Source organism: Thermothielavioides terrestris, chromosome 1 (genome assembly GCF_000226115.1).
Source record: "Thermothielavioides terrestris NRRL 8126 chromosome 1, complete sequence".
Classification (NCBI taxonomy): Eukaryota; Fungi; Ascomycota; class Sordariomycetes; order Sordariales; family Chaetomiaceae; genus Thermothielavioides; species Thermothielavioides terrestris.
Window position 1 is genome coordinate 1,894,627 of NC_016457.1, and position 18,290 is coordinate 1,912,916.

General features: G+C 59.7%; 6 protein-coding genes across 6 annotated transcripts; 3 read left to right on the top strand and 3 right to left on the bottom strand.

The window, feature by feature from the left end:
* Positions 1–3,054: 3,054 nt before the first annotated feature.
* THITE_2107108 (uncharacterized protein) lies at positions 3,055–3,753 on the bottom strand. The gene has a single exon (XM_003648955.1). It carries the CDS (start codon positions 3,743–3,745, stop codon positions 3,068–3,070), a length of 678 nt encoding a protein of 225 aa, XP_003649003.1. The 5' UTR covers positions 3,746–3,753; the 3' UTR covers positions 3,055–3,067.
* Positions 3,754–4,912: 1,159 nt separating this feature from the next.
* Positions 4,913–8,429, top strand: THITE_2107109 (uncharacterized protein). The gene is made up of 4 exons (XM_003648956.1): positions 4,913–5,284; positions 5,465–5,670; positions 5,836–6,323; positions 6,398–8,429. The coding sequence occupies exons 1-4, from the start codon at positions 4,995–4,997 to the stop codon at positions 8,276–8,278; spliced, it is 2,865 nt and encodes a 954-aa protein (XP_003649004.1). The 5' UTR covers positions 4,913–4,994; the 3' UTR covers positions 8,279–8,429.
* A 1,251-nt stretch (positions 8,430–9,680) lies between these two features.
* Positions 9,681–13,089, top strand: THITE_2107113 (uncharacterized protein). The gene has a single exon (XM_003648957.1). The coding sequence runs from the start codon at positions 9,962–9,964 to the stop codon at positions 12,929–12,931; it is 2,970 nt and encodes a 989-aa protein (XP_003649005.1). The 5' UTR covers positions 9,681–9,961; the 3' UTR covers positions 12,932–13,089.
* A 1,417-nt stretch (positions 13,090–14,506) lies between these two features.
* Positions 14,507–15,625, bottom strand: THITE_120596 (uncharacterized protein; the record flags this gene model as incomplete). Its single annotated transcript, XM_003648958.1, has 4 exons — positions 14,507–15,092; positions 15,172–15,276; positions 15,333–15,495; positions 15,553–15,625. The coding sequence occupies 4 exons, from the start codon at positions 15,623–15,625 to the stop codon at positions 14,507–14,509; spliced, it is 927 nt and encodes a 308-aa protein (XP_003649006.1).
* Positions 15,626–16,868: 1,243 nt separating this feature from the next.
* Positions 16,869–17,212, bottom strand: THITE_2107116 (uncharacterized protein). Its single transcript, XM_003648959.1, has one exon. It carries the CDS (start codon positions 17,128–17,130, stop codon positions 16,876–16,878), a length of 255 nt encoding a protein of 84 aa, XP_003649007.1. The 5' UTR covers positions 17,131–17,212; the 3' UTR covers positions 16,869–16,875.
* A 409-nt stretch (positions 17,213–17,621) lies between these two features.
* THITE_2107118 (glycoside hydrolase family 3 protein) lies at positions 17,622–18,289 on the top strand. Its single transcript, XM_003648960.1, has one exon. It carries the CDS (start codon positions 17,996–17,998, stop codon positions 18,281–18,283), a length of 288 nt encoding a protein of 95 aa, XP_003649008.1. The 5' UTR covers positions 17,622–17,995; the 3' UTR covers positions 18,284–18,289.
* The last annotated feature ends 1 nt before the right edge of the window (position 18,290 follows it).

An 18,290-nucleotide genomic window follows, 5' to 3' on the forward strand; every position in this document is an offset into this window, starting at 1 on the left:
ACCTGGTCGTGCCCGCCCCGCCGTCGCAGCCGGCGAACATCTCCTCCGCCGCGGGCGCGACCGCGACCAACTGGACCTTCTACCAGTGCCGGACCGAAGCGACGGACGTGCGCGCGCTCGCCGCCGACAGCTACGCGGCCGACTCGATGACGCTCGAGTCGTGCGCGGCCTTCTGCGTGGCCTACGCCTACTTCGGCGCCGAGTACGGCCGCGAGTGCTACTGCGGCGACGCCTTCTCCGCCGGGTCGGTCGAGGCGCCCGCAGCGGACTGCTCCATGGTGTGCGCGGGCAACGCGAGCGAGTTCTGCGGGAATAGCAACCGGTTGAGTGTGTACGCCAAGTTGGTATAGATTTTGGTAATTAGTCGTGTATTCACCGCTGAATGGATCGGTGGTGCTTGCTTGGATAAGAGAAGCGTTCTGGGCATTGTTCTGGGCTATTTATGGTCCGCAGGGAGGGAGGGAGGCGGTTCTGGCGCGGGCGAGAAGTGGTGCATGAATGTTACCACATCTGCTTCTGTTCAATGGCTTCCGATGAGGAACACTGTGATATTGGGCTGTTGGAAAGTTCACAGATACACTACTCCGTACGAGAACTTGAAAGATCACTCGTATACAGTGATACAAACCAATACCCCGAATCATCCTTTTGATCGCCCTGTCACACTGGATTTCGAGTGCCGGGGCGCCATCCAGCTGTTGGGAATCTAGACTCACTTCGACCGCCAGCCGGATCTGGCATGGGCCAGCGGGGCAGTTTGTGTCTCCATCCTCAGCTCGTGGCAGGTTCCTAGATCCTGACCGGGAGGGAACTGCTGGTATGGGCCTGATCGGGGCTTGGAGCACACAGGACAACTCGGCCGTCATCGTCATCGAACACAATCTGCCCCAATTCACTGTTGCTCTGCAAGGACTGGAATCCGCCTCTCAGTCCTCGATCCCCAGACCACAGTCCACGGGAAGCCCGACTCCACCGACGTCTTAGTGTGGTGTAAAATTCTTGGCAGCCCCTGGCACTGGCATGGCGTGAAAACAAAGAGTCCCCAAAATCCTGATTTTGCCTGTAGTAGGTACCTCCGTCCTCGTGTACGCATTGACGCCCAGGAACCCGAAGGTCCTGACGCTCGTCAACAATCGAAATAGCTGAGCAGATAATCCGTCGTGGCTGGCGTCTGGTTCGTTTCTTCCTTCTCCATTGGGACGCCGTTGATACCCCAGGAACAAGGCCGCGTGACATTCAGAGTCTTCACCCCGAGCAGACACCTTGGGTACCCACATGGTGCAAACACCCACACCCCCTTCGCGACTGTTGGCCGAGTTAGGTAAGTCCTCAGAAGCATTGGACTGATTCTCGACTCTGAGCGAGGGGAGTTCACCATCCCAAAACATCTTCAACCTTAAGCCACCGCTTTCCGCGCCTCGCTTCCCAATCCTGCTGCCCATCCATCATCGATCCAGCTGAGCAGCAAGCAGTCAGTCCTGCTGACAGACCTTCCCTCCTGGGGAGCTCACGAGGCAGGAAGGTGGTGATGGCCTGAACATGCCACAGTAATACCGCATTGGTATATCCGTACACCGCATCCACGATATAACCCGAAGCTAAGCCGGTCACCAACGCGAAGGTAGTGTAACCTTGAAGTTCAGGTAGTCCCGGAAAAGGCAGCGAGCATCACGGCCGTTCCTTTCCAATTCCTCACTAACTCCGGCCTGACCAATCGCCGTCGCCGCCTGCAACTCCCGATCCCCGACGGCCGGGAAAGAACGGAGGGAGCATCGGTTGGCGTTGGCGTCCGCGCTGGGACTGCGGGCGGGGGATTCCAGTGACGGGAGCGGGGTGGATAGTTAGTGGGCTGGCAGTTGGTGCGGAGGAGGAAGAGGGGTCGGCTGCGGGGGTGGCTATCTTACTAAGGCACTTACATAAGGTACGCAGTGCACAAGAACTGGCAAGGCCGAGAACAGTCCACAATAAAACCTGGAACGGGGGGTTCCTAGCGGCCTCATCAGCCATGCTACTACCAAGTAGGCAAAGCTGGAAGGGAATCGATGGTGGTGGCATCTGCATTGCCAGAGGGTCACGGTGGCAGGCGACCAGTCAATTAGCATTGAAGCATGCAGGAGCAGAAAAGAGCGGACAAAGCACGATCGAACCGCGTAAGCCAGACCGTCCCGGCATTGCAGGTCGGGAAGGGGCGTAAGCTACGGCAACGGTTTTCTGCTCTGCTCCTTTTTACTGTACAATTTAACACTACTTGCCATGCCTGCGAAGGTAGTAAGCATACCACCTCCAAAGAACTTTGGAAAATAAACTGTAGCTCGTTGCTCCAAATATCTCCTTGTCAGCCAACAAGAGTTAGGTAGGCAACAAGACAACCAATCACAGCTTTCGCAATCGCTGGCAATCAGGACCCATGCCGCCAAGCAGGAGTTCGAGTCTGAAAAGGAGGCCTGGCAATGGCATCGGCCGGAAGATAGTGGAGCCTGGGGGCACTAACTCACACAGGCCAAGCGGGAACTTCGTCCCAGTCGGGCGGTGAGTCGGTGACGACGACCCGCAAAATCTCAAGAGGCGCTTCCTCTCTGGGAACTGACTCGAAAAATGGAGACTGTTTTGCAACGCAATCAGCGAAGCAGGGAGGTGTGGATGTCCACTCTTTCCCGCCCCCTTTATGTGACGGGTTTTGCCGCCCCTTTTTGGGACTCGGTTGTTTGGGGGAAAGGAGACAAAACAAACGCCGTTCAATGTCGAGTCGGTTGTTTTAGTTAACCCTGTGTGCAGAATATCAAGGTTCCTTGGAGTACACACCCAAGCTGTCGAGTTCGGCACCAAACTAACCCGAAAAGCGAAGCTGTTTTACCAGGGAAAGTAAGGTCCGCACGGAGTATATAAGGTAAATACTTCGTATCACCGCCCAATCCCCGGCGAACCAGCTCCGACTCTTGCCGACGTACAGAGGCGCAACGTCTTCTGTTTTTCCCTCCTGCAGGACGTGTGCGTCGATGCAGCACATGCAAGACACCACTTTCCCTGCACAGTAGTGAAGAAGGCTGCGATTGAATCGACCCCCGGCTCAAGGGGAGAAACGAGTACGGGGATGCTCTGCAAGTTGTTGTTGCTCGCGGGCAAGCGGATCGGACAAGCATCGTCGCTTTGATACACGCCCGGACCAACGGCCGGCGCATGATTCGCCCTTTCGCCTCCAGGGATGAGAGGGTAACCACAAGGCGCCTACCACAATCTGCCGGGCTCTCTTTTGCTCAACCCAGGTAAGATACATAATGTTACCCGGTACAGGTAGTGCTTCTGAACATGGCCCAGTGCTCAGTGCTTCTTGATCCTTTGGCATGTGCGGTTTTAAATTACCAAGCCCGATAACGGACCGCGCCTGTGTCCCTTTCCAGATGAGAGTTACACGCCGCTTGAAGGTGGTCGCGTGTCGCGCTGAAGACACCGCACGGAATTCCTGTCCGTCCAGGTGGCCCTTTCTGCTCAGTCTGCCGATCCACCGCGAGGCAAAGCGGACCCCGTCTGTCTCCCTTTTCCTTGCAAACGCTTCCGGCCAGGGTTCCGATCCAAGGTGAGCACCGGGCGATGCCCTGACAGGAGCTGCGTCCTGACCGATCCTCGCCTTCCTTGCCCGACCCCTGAGGCAAAAAAAAACTGGAGCCCCGGGTCGCGACAGCGGGAATATTTGCACGTGCAGTTGCGGGCTCGGCGATCCAGCGCTGCGCCGGGTGGGGCTCGCCATTTCCGCCTTTGATTGGCTTCTCCACAAGCCGCTTGGCGGAAAGAGGGATAGACTCGGTTCTGAGGAACCTCGTGGAGGGCTGCGGGGCTCGGGAGTAACGATGGCACTGTGGCATGATAGGAACATGCCTGACCCTCGAACGGGCTTGAGCCAGTGAGCATGACAGGAATCGGCCAATTCTTCTGCTCTGCTGTTCGAGTTGGTTACCTGCCTGCAAAAGCTGGCTGCAGGAGCGTAACTAACGGGTGGGTCCCGCTCTGGAGCCGGGGTCGGATGAAAGGCTCGATTCGGAGGCGAACTGCAGGCAAAGGGCAGAGGCACCTTGACGGTATCCAAAGCATTCATTCTTCGACTTCCCACTCTTGCTGAATAAGAAGAATGGGTGTCTCCATCGACCAGCCCTGATGATGCGTGTGACCTCACCGGAGGGTTCTGGGCCTAATCTTGCAGGGACCAATCCACTGAGATGACAGACTTTTCGACTCTCCCGTCGCCAATTCAGCCCCTGATGACGAGGAACAGATGACGGCTGGCTTTGGTTGACGACATGACAGGCCAAGTGCCAGTCAGGTCGGACGCCTCGACGGTTCATGCACCGTGCGTTTCCCACCGGGCAGACCCGGTCTCTCTTGTATGTAGCGTATTTTTGCTCGCTGTGGGCGAAGGAACAAGCCGCTTCTCGACATGCCAGCCGGGTCCCCACGTTTCCCAAACAAGGCATCCATGTCACTGGCTTGCTTCGCCATCGAGGCGACTGACCCCGGGGCTCCATTCCACCTCTGGGGTACGTACTACACTACGCTAGTATCGCCGCGGCGACTTTGACTGTCTGGGGAATGGAGACTCCCTGTGGCCCATGGCGAAATATAATAACGGCTGGGGCCCTCCTCCCCACACGGCCGCGTGCCGGATGTTTTTCTTCTGCGAAACGTCGAGTCAATTCCTCGAAAAACAGTTTCTGTTTACTCGCTGTCTTCCGTTCCTGGATATCTTCAACTACGAAGCCACTCACACACTGCTACCCCGCCATTGGAGATTCACGCGCACACGTGTCGTAGTATACGCTCAGGTGCCGTCCTTACACTGACATACACGCTGCTCACCACATCACCGGCCGGCAGAACACGCCTCTCCCGCCGACGAGTCCGGTTCTGTTTCTGGATCCTCGAACGCTGTCCCTCTCCGGGCTTCGGCCTCAGCTCCAAGGCCAATTCGAGCCCGCCGGCCTACAGCTCGTGCTCGGCCCATGATGTCGGACCACGGAGACACGCCCTCGCCCCGATCCCGATCTGAGTCGGCCCCGGCGAGCTCTCAGTCCCCTCCGCCAGAACAACCTCCACCAGCCGCCGCGACGCAACCGTCGCCGAAGAAGCGAACGTCAGTAAACCCAGAGGGAAAGGTCACGAAGCGGCGGGCGGCGCGAGCCTGCGTGTCATGTCGAGCCCGCAAGGTGCGCTGTGATGTGGTGGAGGGCGCTCCCTGCGGCAACTGCCGGTGGGACGACGTGGAATGCATCGTCCAGGAGAGCCGCAGGCGAAAGTAAGTCAACCTTGAATGACCTCGGGAATTCACGGGAGATGAGCCTGCCATGCTCTCTGTTTGTGTGCTATGTCTGCGAGCTTCTTCCCTTTCCATCGTCCTCCAGATTGCGTCATTTTCCCGAGCGCGGCGAGAACAGAATGGCTGACAGTTGGCACCCCTGCTGCACTGTGTTTTCAGAAAGAACCTCCCATACAACTGCGGACCGGCCGGGGTGGGGGCGCGGGCTGGAACTGCCGAGGCACTGCGCGCAAAGAGCCTTGGTGCGGCCCCTCCATTTATCGCGGCCAATCTTGCGAAGCAGCCATTCAATCCGGACGGAACCTTCACCCTTCCCCTGAACAGGGTCAATGTCAATGGCCAGCAGGGCGCCACACAGCTGCTGTGTAAGCTGGCCCCTTCCAACCCCCGGACTCCCCATAAGCCCCACCCCCCCTGCTCCGGGCCGAAGGGTCCACCCACCGCCGTGTCACATGCCAGAGGGGAGGAGGAGCCAACCTTGCTGCCTGTTGTGACATGTGAAAGAACCTTTGCTGACTTGGGTGCAACAGTTCAACAATCCGCGGCCGGATTTGGCCCCGGCGTCCCGGATCCGGCTTCGGCGGCGCTGGCTGGATTCCCGCCGTCGACCCCCGTGATGCCGGGGACCTCCCCCACATTGGTGCACCCCCTATTCAGAACTACCTTCGAGCTGAGCAATGAATGGCCCGCGTTCATCAAGCCCATCCCGGACAAGATCTTGGCCGAGGACAGGCAGTACCTCGCCCAGAAGCAGGTCTTCGCGCTGCCGTCGCTGCGTCTGCAAAATGCGCTCCTGGCGGCCTACGTCGAGTATGTTCATCCGTACATGCCGCTCATGGAGCTGCACGACTTCCTCAGGATAGTCAACGACCGCACCGGCGCCGCCGGCAAGGTTAGCCTGTTCTTGTACCATGCTGTCATGTTTGCCGCCACGGCGTTCGTAGAGGAGAGCCTTCTGAAGGATGCCGGCTACGACAGCCGCAGGGATGCCCGGAGGGCCTTCTTCTCCAAGACCAGGGTGAGTTCTGCTCCGTTCTGTTGACGAAACTTGAAGGCCGACGGGCTGGGATGCTGACCTTGTGGGCTCCACAGCTCTTGTACGACTTCGACTACGAGACAGATCGCTTGATCCTGGTGCAGGGTCTGCTCCTCATGACCTACTGGTACGAGACCCCGGACGATCAGAAAGACACGTGGCACTGGATGGGGGTTGCCATCTCGCTGGCACACACAATCGGCCTACACCGCGACCCGTCAAAGACGCCCATGATCCCGCGGAAGCAAAAGTTGTGGAAACGGGTGTGGTGGTCCTGCCTCATGCGGGACCGCCTCGTCGCCCTCGGGATGCGGCGGCCGACCCGGATAAAGAGCGAAGACTTCGATGTGCCCCCGCTGAACGAGGCCGACTTCGAGATCGAGGCGCTGTCCGAGGAGAACCAGCTGCTCGGACCCGAGTGCGCCCTGATGCGGGATGTCGAGATGCAGCGGGAACTTGCCATTATGTGCATCGAGAAGGCCAAGCTGTGCATGTTCATCGGCGATATGCTCAAGGTGCAATACTCGGTCCTCAGCCGCAGCGGCGTGCGACCAGAACAAACAGTGAACAGCACCCACATGCTACTTCCGAACAAGAACCCGGAAAACATGCAGGAGGTCGAGCGCGTCGACAAGGATTTGCGGGACTGGTTCGCCAGCCTGCCCGAGTGCTGCCAGTATCGACCGCTGGACTCGATCACCGTCACGGACGCGAACAAGGTGCTGGGGGTCCAGCGCAATCTCCTGCACATGATCTACCATACCACCGTCTCGGCCCTGCACCGACCTCTCTTCCTGCCGGCGTCCCCGACGGAGGGTCCCAGCACGCCGGTCGAGGTCCAGGAGATGGCCCGGAAGCGGGTGCGCGAAGCCGCCGAGCAAATCACAGCCATGGCCGCCGAGATGCGCCAGCGCGGCCTGGAGCGCTACCTGCCCACCACAGGCGTGACCGTGATCCTGCCGGCCATGATCGTGCACATGCTCGACACCAAGAGCCTGGACCCCGCGACCCGCGCCAAGGCAATGCTGGGCCTCAAGGAATGCCTCATCGTCATGAACAACCTGCGCAACATCTACGCGGCCGCTGACTTTGCCACCGGCTTCCTCGACGCGCTCCTCCGCAGGGGCATGCTCGGCGGGCCGCCCCAACAACCACCCCAGCCCCAGCCGCAACCTCAACCCGCAGCGGCGCGCTCCGCCAAGATGCTCAACCGCGTGCTCGCGCCGGCCCTCAACCTCGCACCGCAGGGCATGGGCGGCATCGGCGGCATGGGCATGAACAACACGGGCATGAGCATGGGCATGGGCATGGGCACGGGGCTAGGCATAAACGTACTTCCGCCCACCCTGCCCGTCCGCCCGTCCACCCCGCCGCCAGACACCGGCGCCGCCGCCTTCCTCAACCCGACATCAACACCAACAACAACAGCCACCCTCGGGGCCCTCTTCTCCTCCTCCGCCTCCTCCAACCCCTTCAACGTCCCCGCGGACGCGAACGGCGGCAGCGACGACCTGCCCATCCTCCCCGATGCCGCGGCGGCGGCGGCCACCCCGCCGCACACCGACAGCGAGGACGTGCCCAGCCCGCCGCCGGGCGACATGGACGTCGATGCGGATGCCGGGGTCGACGCGGCCATGGCGGATCAGATCACGCTGGAGTATACCACCGCCGCCGCCGCCGCCGCCGCCGCTGCTGCTTCTGCTTCTGCTGGTGGCGGTGGTGGTGGTGGTAATGCGGCGGGGATTGGCGGTGCCAACTTCGACTTTGATCAGTGGCTGCAGTTCCCTGCCGAGGGCGGGCTGGGCACGGAGGGCGACGGCTTCATGGGCGGCATGTTTGGCGGTGCTGCTGGGGGTGGTGGCGCTGGGGAGGTTGATGGGACGGACCATGGCGGGATTGATTGGATGGGGAACTTACCTGAGGGGATTAGCCATTAACGTCGGGATGTGAGGGGGGCATTTTCGTCTTGTTCTTTTTGTTTCTGCCGGTGGCGCTTGGACTGGACTTCGGTCACTGGCGGGATCTTTGGCTGGTTTGGCGCAGAATGGGTTACATGGTGTCTTGTCAGGCGGCAGGATGGAATGGATATCGGACGGACAATGGGCGGGAAAAAAAGGATTCTGGGATACGGATACGGATTACTTGGGTATGCCAGACGGAGACTGCGGATAGATAATGATCTGGGGGTTGTTTAGGGAGTCTACCTAATGCTTATGTTGATGTTATCACGAGTCACTAGATGCACTTGGATCTGCGGCAGCGGGTGCAGGGTGAGAATGATCCTATACAGCGGATAGAAACCGGGGACACTGGACACTCACAACATCTTCCTCTGGTGGGTGGTGTCCGTGGTGCAGCAAACGTTTGTCACCGATCTGAAAAGCGAGACCTGGTCCAGATCTCCGCCACAACAGGGGCTTATCCCGAGGTTGCCCTGCCAATGCTCCAATGTTCCGAAAGAAAAGCAAGCGCAGTGGCCTTTGATCTTCGCAATCCGCTTGTCGAGAAGCTGCTCGCGTCATCTTCTCTGCTGGTGGAGCATCGCAATTCAATTTGAGCATCCAACTTGTCCCAATTTGGTCCGCTATCCCTGCCGACTTTTTCGTAAACGGCACGGCGATCGACCGCGTCTGCGTGTATTCCGTACTATCATCCAGCCACCGGATTTACCAGGGTTTCTGTTAGCGATTGTTAGCCCTCCAATAGTGCGGCTACCCGACTTGGATGGTTTCTGGTCGCCAAGAACACCGGATCTGGGCTAGCACGCTCGCTTCGGCTGGTCCCCGAAATCAAATCTCCAGAGCAAGCAAGATCCCATCCGGGAGGCACTCAGATCCCCCATCCGGGTCCGTGTCTCATTTTAACTAACGAGGCCCGGTCCTCGTCCGCGCTGCTTCGCTGCTTTCGCGCAACCACTTTCCCATATTCTTGTGCAACAGCCTCGCCGTCTCGTTTGGGGCACCGACACTCGTTTGCTACCACCCCGGCTGCCGCCAACTGGTTTCATCTTCCATCTTTTCCGTCGCTCGCTTTCTTTAGACGTGAAGCTGCAGCGCATTGCATTGCATTAACCACTGCACTTACACGTGGTACATGTACTTGCCCAAAACGCTCCTTCCGTCCACACACAAGACGCTCGTTTGACCTTTTGACCTTTCGACGGTGTGTGCCCAACACCAGGCACCTGCAACCACTCATTCACTCTTTTGCTTTCACCTCATCGAGCCGGTGCACCTACCCGAGCGGCCGAACCATCACCGCCCGGTTCTCATCCTTTTTGTGTCTGGCTTGTGTCATCCCGCCAGCGAATCAACTCACTGCGGGCCAAGCTCGGAGCAAGCGGGGAGAAGCAGCGAGCGCTCAGCAGAGACCGGTTCGCAGCGAATCGCAGCGAATCGCAGCAGCCTACCAGCCTCACCCAACGCCCCCTCCACTCTCTTTCTCTTTGACTATGGGAACCTCCGAGAAGATACTGTCCGCCGTCTCGCCAGGCTCGTAGGGAAGGGGCATTATGTTGCGTAGCCTCCCCTCGCCCACTCGACCACAGACTACCCCCAACCCTCACTATCATCACCACCACCACCGCGACGACCATTGCACCAGCAGTTAACACAGCCACCATGAACGAATCTCCGCCGACCCGTTCCCCAGCACTCCTTGCGACTGCCCGCGGCCGCCAGCTCCGGTCAACGTCCGATACGTCCCCAACCCGCCAACGGAAGACCGACGATATCCTGTCCAACCTCACCCCGCGGACCGTGGTCGACGCCTTCCGGAACCCCTCGGGGTCGCTCAAGGCCTGCATGCAAGCGGCGACCCCGGCCGAGCAGGCGTTTGCGCTGCGGGTTGCCATTGCCTCGAACAGCATCTATGAATGGCTGGAGGAGCTCTCTGCCTGGCCATGGCCGGCAGGCGGGACCTCTGCGGGCTTCGAAATCCCTACGGCGAAGACGGGCAGGCTCTTCCACTCCGGCAGCGAGCCCTCGGCGGACGAAGCCCCACGCCCAGACCAGGAATACATCGGAAGCCTCCCGGCCGCCGACGTCGCAAGATATGAGAGGCGGTTGGATGAGATCGCCCAGGGGCTGGAGGAGCTCGACATCGAAGAGATCAAGAGGCAGGTCTTGAACAACCACATCATGCCGCTGTCGCGCCCGGGGACTCCGGTAATGGATTCCAGTCGGTCCGCAACGTCCGCCCTTTCCTCTGTTGCGATGCTGGACGACTTGGCCGCCTTGATTACGGCCACCACTGTGCAGGCGCTGCCCAATATTTCCAAGCTAGCAAAGCTGATGAATACTTGGAATTTTCGTCTGCTGGTGCTGCGGAAGATTCCCGTCTTCTTGGCGTCCCTCACCGATGCCGAGGTTGCCCTTCGATCTGGCTGGAATGCGATCGGTCTTGACACAACCCCAGACCGCGCTGCCGGCAATCTCCCAAACGGCACTGCAGGTACTGGACCCGCAACATTGTCTCGGGAAGACTTTGATGTCATGAAGACCGTTCTCGGACGCAAAGTTGCCAAGGCCGGCCGCGATTTGGATTCAATGCTTGACATTCTTGAAGGGCAGCCGGACACGCTGCCAGAGGAATGGATCGACCGCTTGGATGCGCTGGAACTCGGGTACAGCGAATGGAGTGTGGCGGGCGAGAGAAAGGTCAAAGAGGCGGATTTGGCTAGGTCGGCAAGCCAAGCCGCTCTGGAGCAGAACAGCTCTGAGCAGCCGGCGCCCCTGGAGCCAAATCTCAGCGCGGGTGCATCCTCTGCTACCAGCGGGTCTCTTACGTCGGCATCTCCGAAAGCACAAGCACCGGAGGCGGCAACACCCCTGAACGGAAGCAGCACCCGAGCTCTTGGCCATGCTGAGGTCCTGCCGCCATTGATCAAAATTCACCCGACTGCAGAGGAGCACGAGCTTCAGCCGGAGGATGACTGCCCCGATACCGACGACGAGGAGCTCGCCCCAGGGGCGTATGATAGGGTCAGTAGCGTGCAACAGTCGGGCTCGCGCGGGTCAAGCCCCGCCGACACTGCCCACGATTACCGCGGCGAGGATGCCGCGGGCGCCGACGGATCTCCGTCAAACTCTGAAATCGAGCTGTCGGGCATCTCGGAGCATCAGGCACCTCCATCCGAATCTCGAGGTAGACGTGATAGCGACGTGTCCCAGTCGTCGACCGTCATGCAGGAAGCTTCAAGCATCTTCACGGATTCATTCTCCAGTGACCTTGACCACGGCACTCCAGAACGCCCTCGGCAGCAGGCCACGGTTCGCGACGGTGACATCTCCGGTTTTCCATCTTTCCGTTCGAGTACCAGGTCGATGTCGGTGAGCTTCAACGATCAGCCCTCCGTCGCAGAGTTGCCGAGCTTCCCGAGTCCTCCAAGCACACCAACCAAGTCGGTGATCTTGGAGGACGACGTCGCCACGGAACCCGACAGTCCTTCTGAAATCAGCATGCCGCGCTCAGACGACCAGCTTCAGCAGCAGATCAGCGAGATTTTGGAATCGGTGCCCGCCAAGATTCGGCTGACCGCGGAACCTCCCCCCGTCAACCTGAATCCCCCGGACTTCAAGATGCCGACGGCGCGGAAGAGCTCCCGGCCGGATGCCATCCCTCGCAGCCAATCCAGCCTATCCATGAGATCCGCCTATTCCCGCTCTGGCACGCCGTCGTTTACCCTAGCCCCGGCCTACGGCCGCAGCTCGCGTCCGCGCCACCAGCGCACCAACCAGGATATCAAGCTGTACCACCTGTCACGCTCCAACGGCGAGGCCCCAATCAAGCTTTTCATCCGCTGCGTCGGTGAGCACGGCGAGCGCGTCATGGTGCGCGTCGGTGGCGGCTGGGCCGATCTCGGCGAGTACCTCAAGGAATACGCCAGCCATCACCTGCGCCGCTCCGCCGGCGGTGGCGTCGACGACGACAAGGTCGAAGTCAAAGACATCCCGCGCACCGGCGCCGTACGCGCCGACTCCCCGCCCAGCCGACCCGCCTCGGCCCTTGACGTCTCCCACCACCACGCTCACTACCACAACTCTCCCGAAAGCCCGCTCAGAGTGCGCAAGACCAGACGCCCAACACAGCACTCCCACGAGGATGCCAACGCGAGCAACAACAGCAATAACGACACCGACGAGCCCTCCACATCAACCGCGTGCCCCAAGACCCCGCTCGCCCCCGCCGGCCGACGCGACGCCACCCCGCCCTCGGACGGGTCCTCGCGCAGCCGCTCCAGCTCACGCTTCAACTGGCTTGACGACGACGGAGACTTGTCAGCACTGGGCATGGCCGGCCCCCGAGCGAAGCACATCGAGATGAGCGAGGAGCGCCGGGCGTGGGTGGAGAGCGTCAAGGAGAAGGTCCGCATTGCTAGTGGCGAGCGGAAAGTGTCGCTTCCGCTGGCCGGGGGCGCGCCGCCGTCGTTGCCGGGGAGTATGGTTGCGGCGGGCGGCGGGGGTGGCGGACCCGGACAAGGGCAGCCGCAGGGGCTGGAGGCGAGTCTGATGGACCGCGACAAGGGAGGGGCTGTCTTTGGGGAGATGGGCAAGGTGGGGAGTACGAAGAGGCTGTTTAGACGGGGGTAGAAGTAGGCGCTTGTTTTTCAGGGGAAGGGGTGTCTGGTTCCTCCGTTTGCACGGGTGGGACGGGTTCTCAGGTGCTGGTGCTGGTACTGGACTTGTTAGGAGGCACCGGAGTATCGGAGTATTCGGCCATGGCGTGTGGCTGTGGCGCCTTGGGGGTATCTGACCTCTCAACAGTCGGTCCTTGCGGGGCATGGCGCGGCGTTTCCGGGTAAGGTATGCCGTGGTCCGGTGTAACGGATGGCTGTTGTCAGCTGGGGAAAGGAAAGGAGTTGGCTTGAGAGAGGACGGATACAGGTACGGTAGGTAGGGCACGGTATGATACCCCTTTGGGAGCGAGGGTTCTGTACTGGGAGGATTGAACAGCTATGTCATTTTCCTGTATTTTCCTTTGTTCCCTTTTTTCCTCTGTGTCTGCTTGGCATCTTGCGGGATCATTTACATACACTGATATTCATTTATACCCCCTTTCTTTTCCTTAGACTGCTCCTTTTTCTGGCTGTCCTCGGCGGCGATATCTTAAGAGTCCGGAGCATTTAGACTGGCTGGGCTGTTCAGACAGGCGGAGGCACAGCGAGATCGTAGCTGGTTAGCTACCTAGTTACCTAGCGAGTTGTGAGGATTGATAGCAAGGAGGTGAGAGGGTTAGACAAATGAACGTCATGACGCGTTTGCGAGTTCTAGCGAGTATATAGTCATTGGATGTTACAGGGCGCAGTGCGAGGTTACGGAAAATGAGAAACTATGATGTCGGCCCCCCTGCCGGTCGCGCGGTTCAACCTTGATTTGTTGTTATTGATCCTGGATCTCCTGCTGAGCCAGGGCAATTGATCAAGCAATTGTAGTCTTGCAAGCCACGAGCAATAGGGTTCTGGAAAGACTGGGGCCGCCTGAGCGAGGAAGTGGCTGGGGTGTTGAGGTAAAGTGGTTCGGCTCTGCGTCTGTTGATGTGTCGAAAGATCGAATAGGGGCAAGTAAACAGATGGCTGAATACAAGCAGAGGACGACCCACCACCGTTGTAGTGTGCCTGTATGTAGCACGGGGAGATCAGATCGGATTACTGGGGGTCGGAGAGTATCTCTCGAGAGTGCCAGGTCAGAGCATGTTGATTTTCAAGGACAAGAAGCCTCTCTCAAAATTCCTCCCAACCTAGAATAACTGCATTCCCTTACTGAACTTCCCTTCGAGCCCAGAATGACGCCGGCAAGTATGTGCTGACCCCGACCCCTTCACCCGTCTCCTCCTAGCAGTCCGGCATCTGCCAATAACCCCCACTTGAAGTGCGGCGGGATACACCAGTTTTCGTGGTCACAGTTGTAGGTCTGCTGCACAGACCGATTGTTGAAGCAGTCGTCTTTCGTGGTGTACAGGTACAGCCAGCAGTTGCCCATGTAGTGGATTTGGAAGGACCGTCACCCGGCCCGAGGGCCGCATTGTTGGCAAGAGCTGGCGGGGAGGTGTAATCCAGGGAGATAACACTAATGATTTATGATCGCGAACACAACCCAACTTCACGTCTGCTTCTCGGCATAAAGGTGCCGGCCGTTTGCACATCCATATCGACATACGGTACCTATTCAGCTTCCCGCTGATGTGATGATGCCGCGTCCGCCCTCCTGAGCGGCGTGCCCCCTGGCCGAGCAGCCGTCGAGCGGCTGGAAATACCAGTTATGCGCATCGATATCCAACCCTTCCGTCCCGCCGTTACACTGCACGTTCGCGTACCCGGGACAATACTGCACATCGGCCGGCGTCACGGGCCCCTGGCTCGTCGAGCTGATCCAGTACTCCGGGCTCGTGTGCCGGTAGTTCGCCACGAGCGGCGGCAGCCGCGGGACGGGGTCGTCGGTGTGCGTGACGCGGTACTCGCCGCCGGGCTGGGCGGTGACGAACTCGACGAACGCGGCGTTGCCGATGCGCGGCGAGCCGTACGTGTACAGGTCGGCGGCGAAGCCGGCCCGCCGGAGGTAGGCGGCCGCCAGCGTGGCCACGGCGCCGCCCAGCGAGTGGCCCGTCACGATGACGCTGTAGGCAGGGTGGGCTGCCTTCGCGTCGCGGACCGCGGCCAGCGTGCGCGCGGCCACCTCGCCCCAGGACCCCCAGAAGCCTGTGTGCACGAGGCAGCCCGGCGTGAGGTCGCAGGGGACCTGGACGAAGGTGAGGCTGTGTTGGGGGAGGAGTGGAATTTGTTAGTTGGGGTTGCTTTGTGTGCGTGCGGATCTGGGTGTTTGGGAGGACCTACTCTGCGATCCAATTCTGGACGGAGGTGGTGCCCCTGAAGGAGACGACGATCTGCTGGCTGACGGGGTCCACGCCGACGAAGCCCCTGGTATCCAATAGTGTCCCGCTGGTTGCTCCCGTCAGTTGCTGCCTTGCGGAGGCCGGGATGCCATGGGATCATACATGAACGACGCAACGACTGTGGCATTGTGCGACTCAAATAGGGAGCATTGACCCGGAGGGCAAGTAACGGGCTGCCCGGCAGACTTCTCGCTATTGCAGGTGGCCGCAACAGACCACTGAACAAACAATTTCAGGTTGTCCAGTTGTTGAGTTGTGACGGCATCTTTGACTTTGTTAGAAACACAGGGCTGTTTGGGGGATGGTGCGTGTTCAGACTGACCTTGCCTTCTCGATGTTGGGGCTCCGGAGACGCAACACCCCAAGGACAGACAAGCGAGGAGTAGTCCTTTCATGGCAGCCGTTGAACACGGTGAGAGCGGCTGGCGTCTGACGAATGGATTACGCACTCAGGCGCGGCGTCTCCCTCCTTACAAAACGGAGTGAGATCGTGAGGTTTCGGGCGGGTGACCACGCCTGGACGAAGCAGAAGCATGGCTCTCTGGCTGCACCACGGTGTCTGTGGAGTCCTTATAACACTGCCTTGCAGGCGACACAGGCTGGCCGCATCGGACAAAAAGCAGCGACGCCTTGGGCTCCCGTGCCGGAGTGTATTATGCGCCACATGGTGTCTCGCTTGCATCCACCGTTGAGGGATCACTCACATTAGCGCGAGCTGATCTTATCTGATGGGCCATCGCGCCTGCCTCACTCCGGGCAAAGAACCTATCAGCAGGCGAGCCTGGAAAGTCGAGGGTGTCGCTGGCCCCGTTGCCACGCCGGACATCCATAGCAGCAAGGCCGATGGTGGTGACGGTATGCAGGCCGTGTAAGCCCATCGGCAGCCGCGGGCCTTGAGATGGTCGACAAAGTTCCTCCGCAAACACAGTAAAGCAGCCAAGGGTGTGGTGGAGAGGAGCCTGTCACGGCATTCGGCGGGATGGCCCGTTTCGATACGGCAACTCCCAGCGCAGATCCGAAGTGATGTGCAGCTGACCCCAACGCCGCCGACTCTGATGGGCCACGGTCACGCAAAAAGGGCGTGAGACCGAGCGAAAATTGGCCGAAAAAGCGTGAAGTGGCTGGAAGAGCATGCAAGAGGCGGTCAGCATGCCCATCCTTTTCCGTACCTAACTCTCCAGTCACTTTCTGTATTCTCATGCAAACAAAACTCGGGTTTGTCCATGCATGGAGTTACACAGTTGCGCCATCTGATGGGAGCAAGACAAACGCAACCCGGACCGACCAAGCCGCCATCGTGTACGGTGAACATTAGGTCGTGATCAAGGCAGCTGTGCCTGAAATTGGCTCTGCGGCCGTGTCGAGTTACATGGCCGAGGTGAATCACCGCAGCAGTGAGCAACGTGACCATCGACTGCGCGGGTCTGGGAAGGTGTGAGGTTGGAAAGGTCGGGTGCGGGGGACGCAGTTCGCGGATGGGAAAGAAGACAGTGGGGGAAGCTGCGTCTTGGCAGGCTGCACACCAGCCCTGAACCTGCCTTTTCGAGAAGCCCTGAGCTGGCGCATTGGCTGGAGCTGGGATGCTTTGTGCCTCGCTCTCTTGGAGGCAATTGGCGGGCGCATGCAAGCCCCGACTCGGAGGAATTTAGGGGCCCGCACCTCCATCCTCTTTCCCGACCCGGCAGCCCGCACATCCCGCACGCAGAAACTTGGAGCTCGCTTCTCCAAGACAACCGACCTTGGCGAGTCTGCAGCATTTCCTTGATGCTCGTTTTGGCTCTCGATGCGGGGGATTTGTCCAGCGTGCCTCGGTAAAGCACATGGACATCAGATGCATTCCTGGTCTCCGGGGCTGATCGCGCTTGTGGAACATGGAAAACCTCGGGGGACGGCGCAGCATGGTTGAGACAGGTAATTAGTCCTCCAAGCAACTGGCTTCTCTCCAAAACCTGTTTTGTGCCACGATCACAAGCTGAGCCGTCTTTGAGCACGATTTACAACTACTCGATCGGCCATCCCTCCCGACTGCCACTATGCTCTCTCGACCCCGGCCATTCGACGGCTTGGGCCCCGGCCTGCAGGTTCCAGTTGTGCTCGTGTTGGAGGAGAGGAAAGCAACATAGCCCCGTGGGCTCAGCTGTCTGGAGATGAACCGGGGCCAGCTTTGAGCTCTCAATTCCCAGCAATGAGAATTTGAAGTGATGCTAGCCCCAGGCTGAACTCTGCTGGGTTATGGAGATCTTGGCAGCCTCATTGCGGGCGCAACCTCGTCGAGCCAAGAGAGGCCCCCGGCACCAATATCCTGGCTCGAGCAGCGGCCGCGAATAGGAGGCGACAGATCGCCTCCTAACTAAACTGGGATTCAATACAACTACACTAATGTGACGTCGTTATTGCCCCGCTGGAGGTGCTGGGTTGCAGCCGGGTCTCAAGAATGGCACTTGCGCATCCTCTTTTTGTATGGAGCAGCCGCTCGGTTGCCGAGTTTAACGTTACCTGGCCCGGAATCTCTTGTCGATCTGCCATGTGCCCCGGTTCGCTTCCGCCCTCCCTTGGAGCCGAGCCTTCATCGTGGAGCGCCCGCCCCAGGACGGCGCGCGTTTGCCGTATGCGCTGTCCGACTTTAACAGGGGGCCGCGTCAAGACGGAGATAGCCCCGTTGTTGTGATCTCACGCCTCCCTCGTCCCCTTGAAGGGTAAGGTTGTGGCAAGTCGAGCAGCCGTCCCTCCTCCGGTTCGCGAGGGGTCTCAACGACGCGGTCGATATGGTCTACCGTGCGGGAGCCGTCTGGCTCTCGCTCGTCGCAAGCCCCTTTGCGTCCTTCTCTCTCGCCCGCAGCGTCGGCCCAAGAGACGCCGTCCCGGAAGGATACCATGCCGCCCCTTACTACCCGACGCCCCATGGCGGCTGGCTTCCATCGTGGAGCGACGCCTACGCAAAGGCGCAGGCCCTGGTGTCGCAGATGACGCTGGCCGAGAAGACAAATATCACCTCGGGAGTCGGCTATCTCATGGGTAGGACCCCCCTCTCGGAGACGGCCGCCTCCTCATAGAGAATCA

What these genes read in the sequence shown, in the direction of transcription:
- THITE_2107118 (XM_003648960.1), top strand. Translation starts at nt 17,996, where the DNA reads ATGGTCTACCGTGCGGGAGCCGTCTGGCTCTCGCTCGTCGCAAGCCCC.
- THITE_2107108 (XM_003648955.1), bottom strand. Translation starts at nt 3,745, where the DNA reads ATGGCGAGCCCCACCCGGCGCAGCGCTGGATCGCCGAGCCCGCAACTG.
- THITE_2107113 (XM_003648957.1), top strand. Translation starts at nt 9,962, where the DNA reads ATGAACGAATCTCCGCCGACCCGTTCCCCAGCACTCCTTGCGACTGCC.
- THITE_2107116 (XM_003648959.1), bottom strand. Translation starts at nt 17,130, where the DNA reads ATGCTGCGCCGTCCCCCGAGGTTTTCCATGTTCCACAAGCGCGATCAG.
- THITE_2107109 (XM_003648956.1), top strand. Translation starts at nt 4,995, where the DNA reads ATGTCGGACCACGGAGACACGCCCTCGCCCCGATCCCGATCTGAGTCG. An exon ending in CAGGAGAGCCGCAGGCGAAA is followed by an intron (nt 5,285 to 5,464) that starts GTAAGTCAACCT and finishes CTGTGTTTTCAG; the next exon opens with AAAGAACCTCCCATACAACT. An exon ending in GGGCGCCACACAGCTGCTGT is followed by an intron (nt 5,671 to 5,835) that starts GTAAGCTGGCCC and finishes TGGGTGCAACAG; the next exon opens with TTCAACAATCCGCGGCCGGA.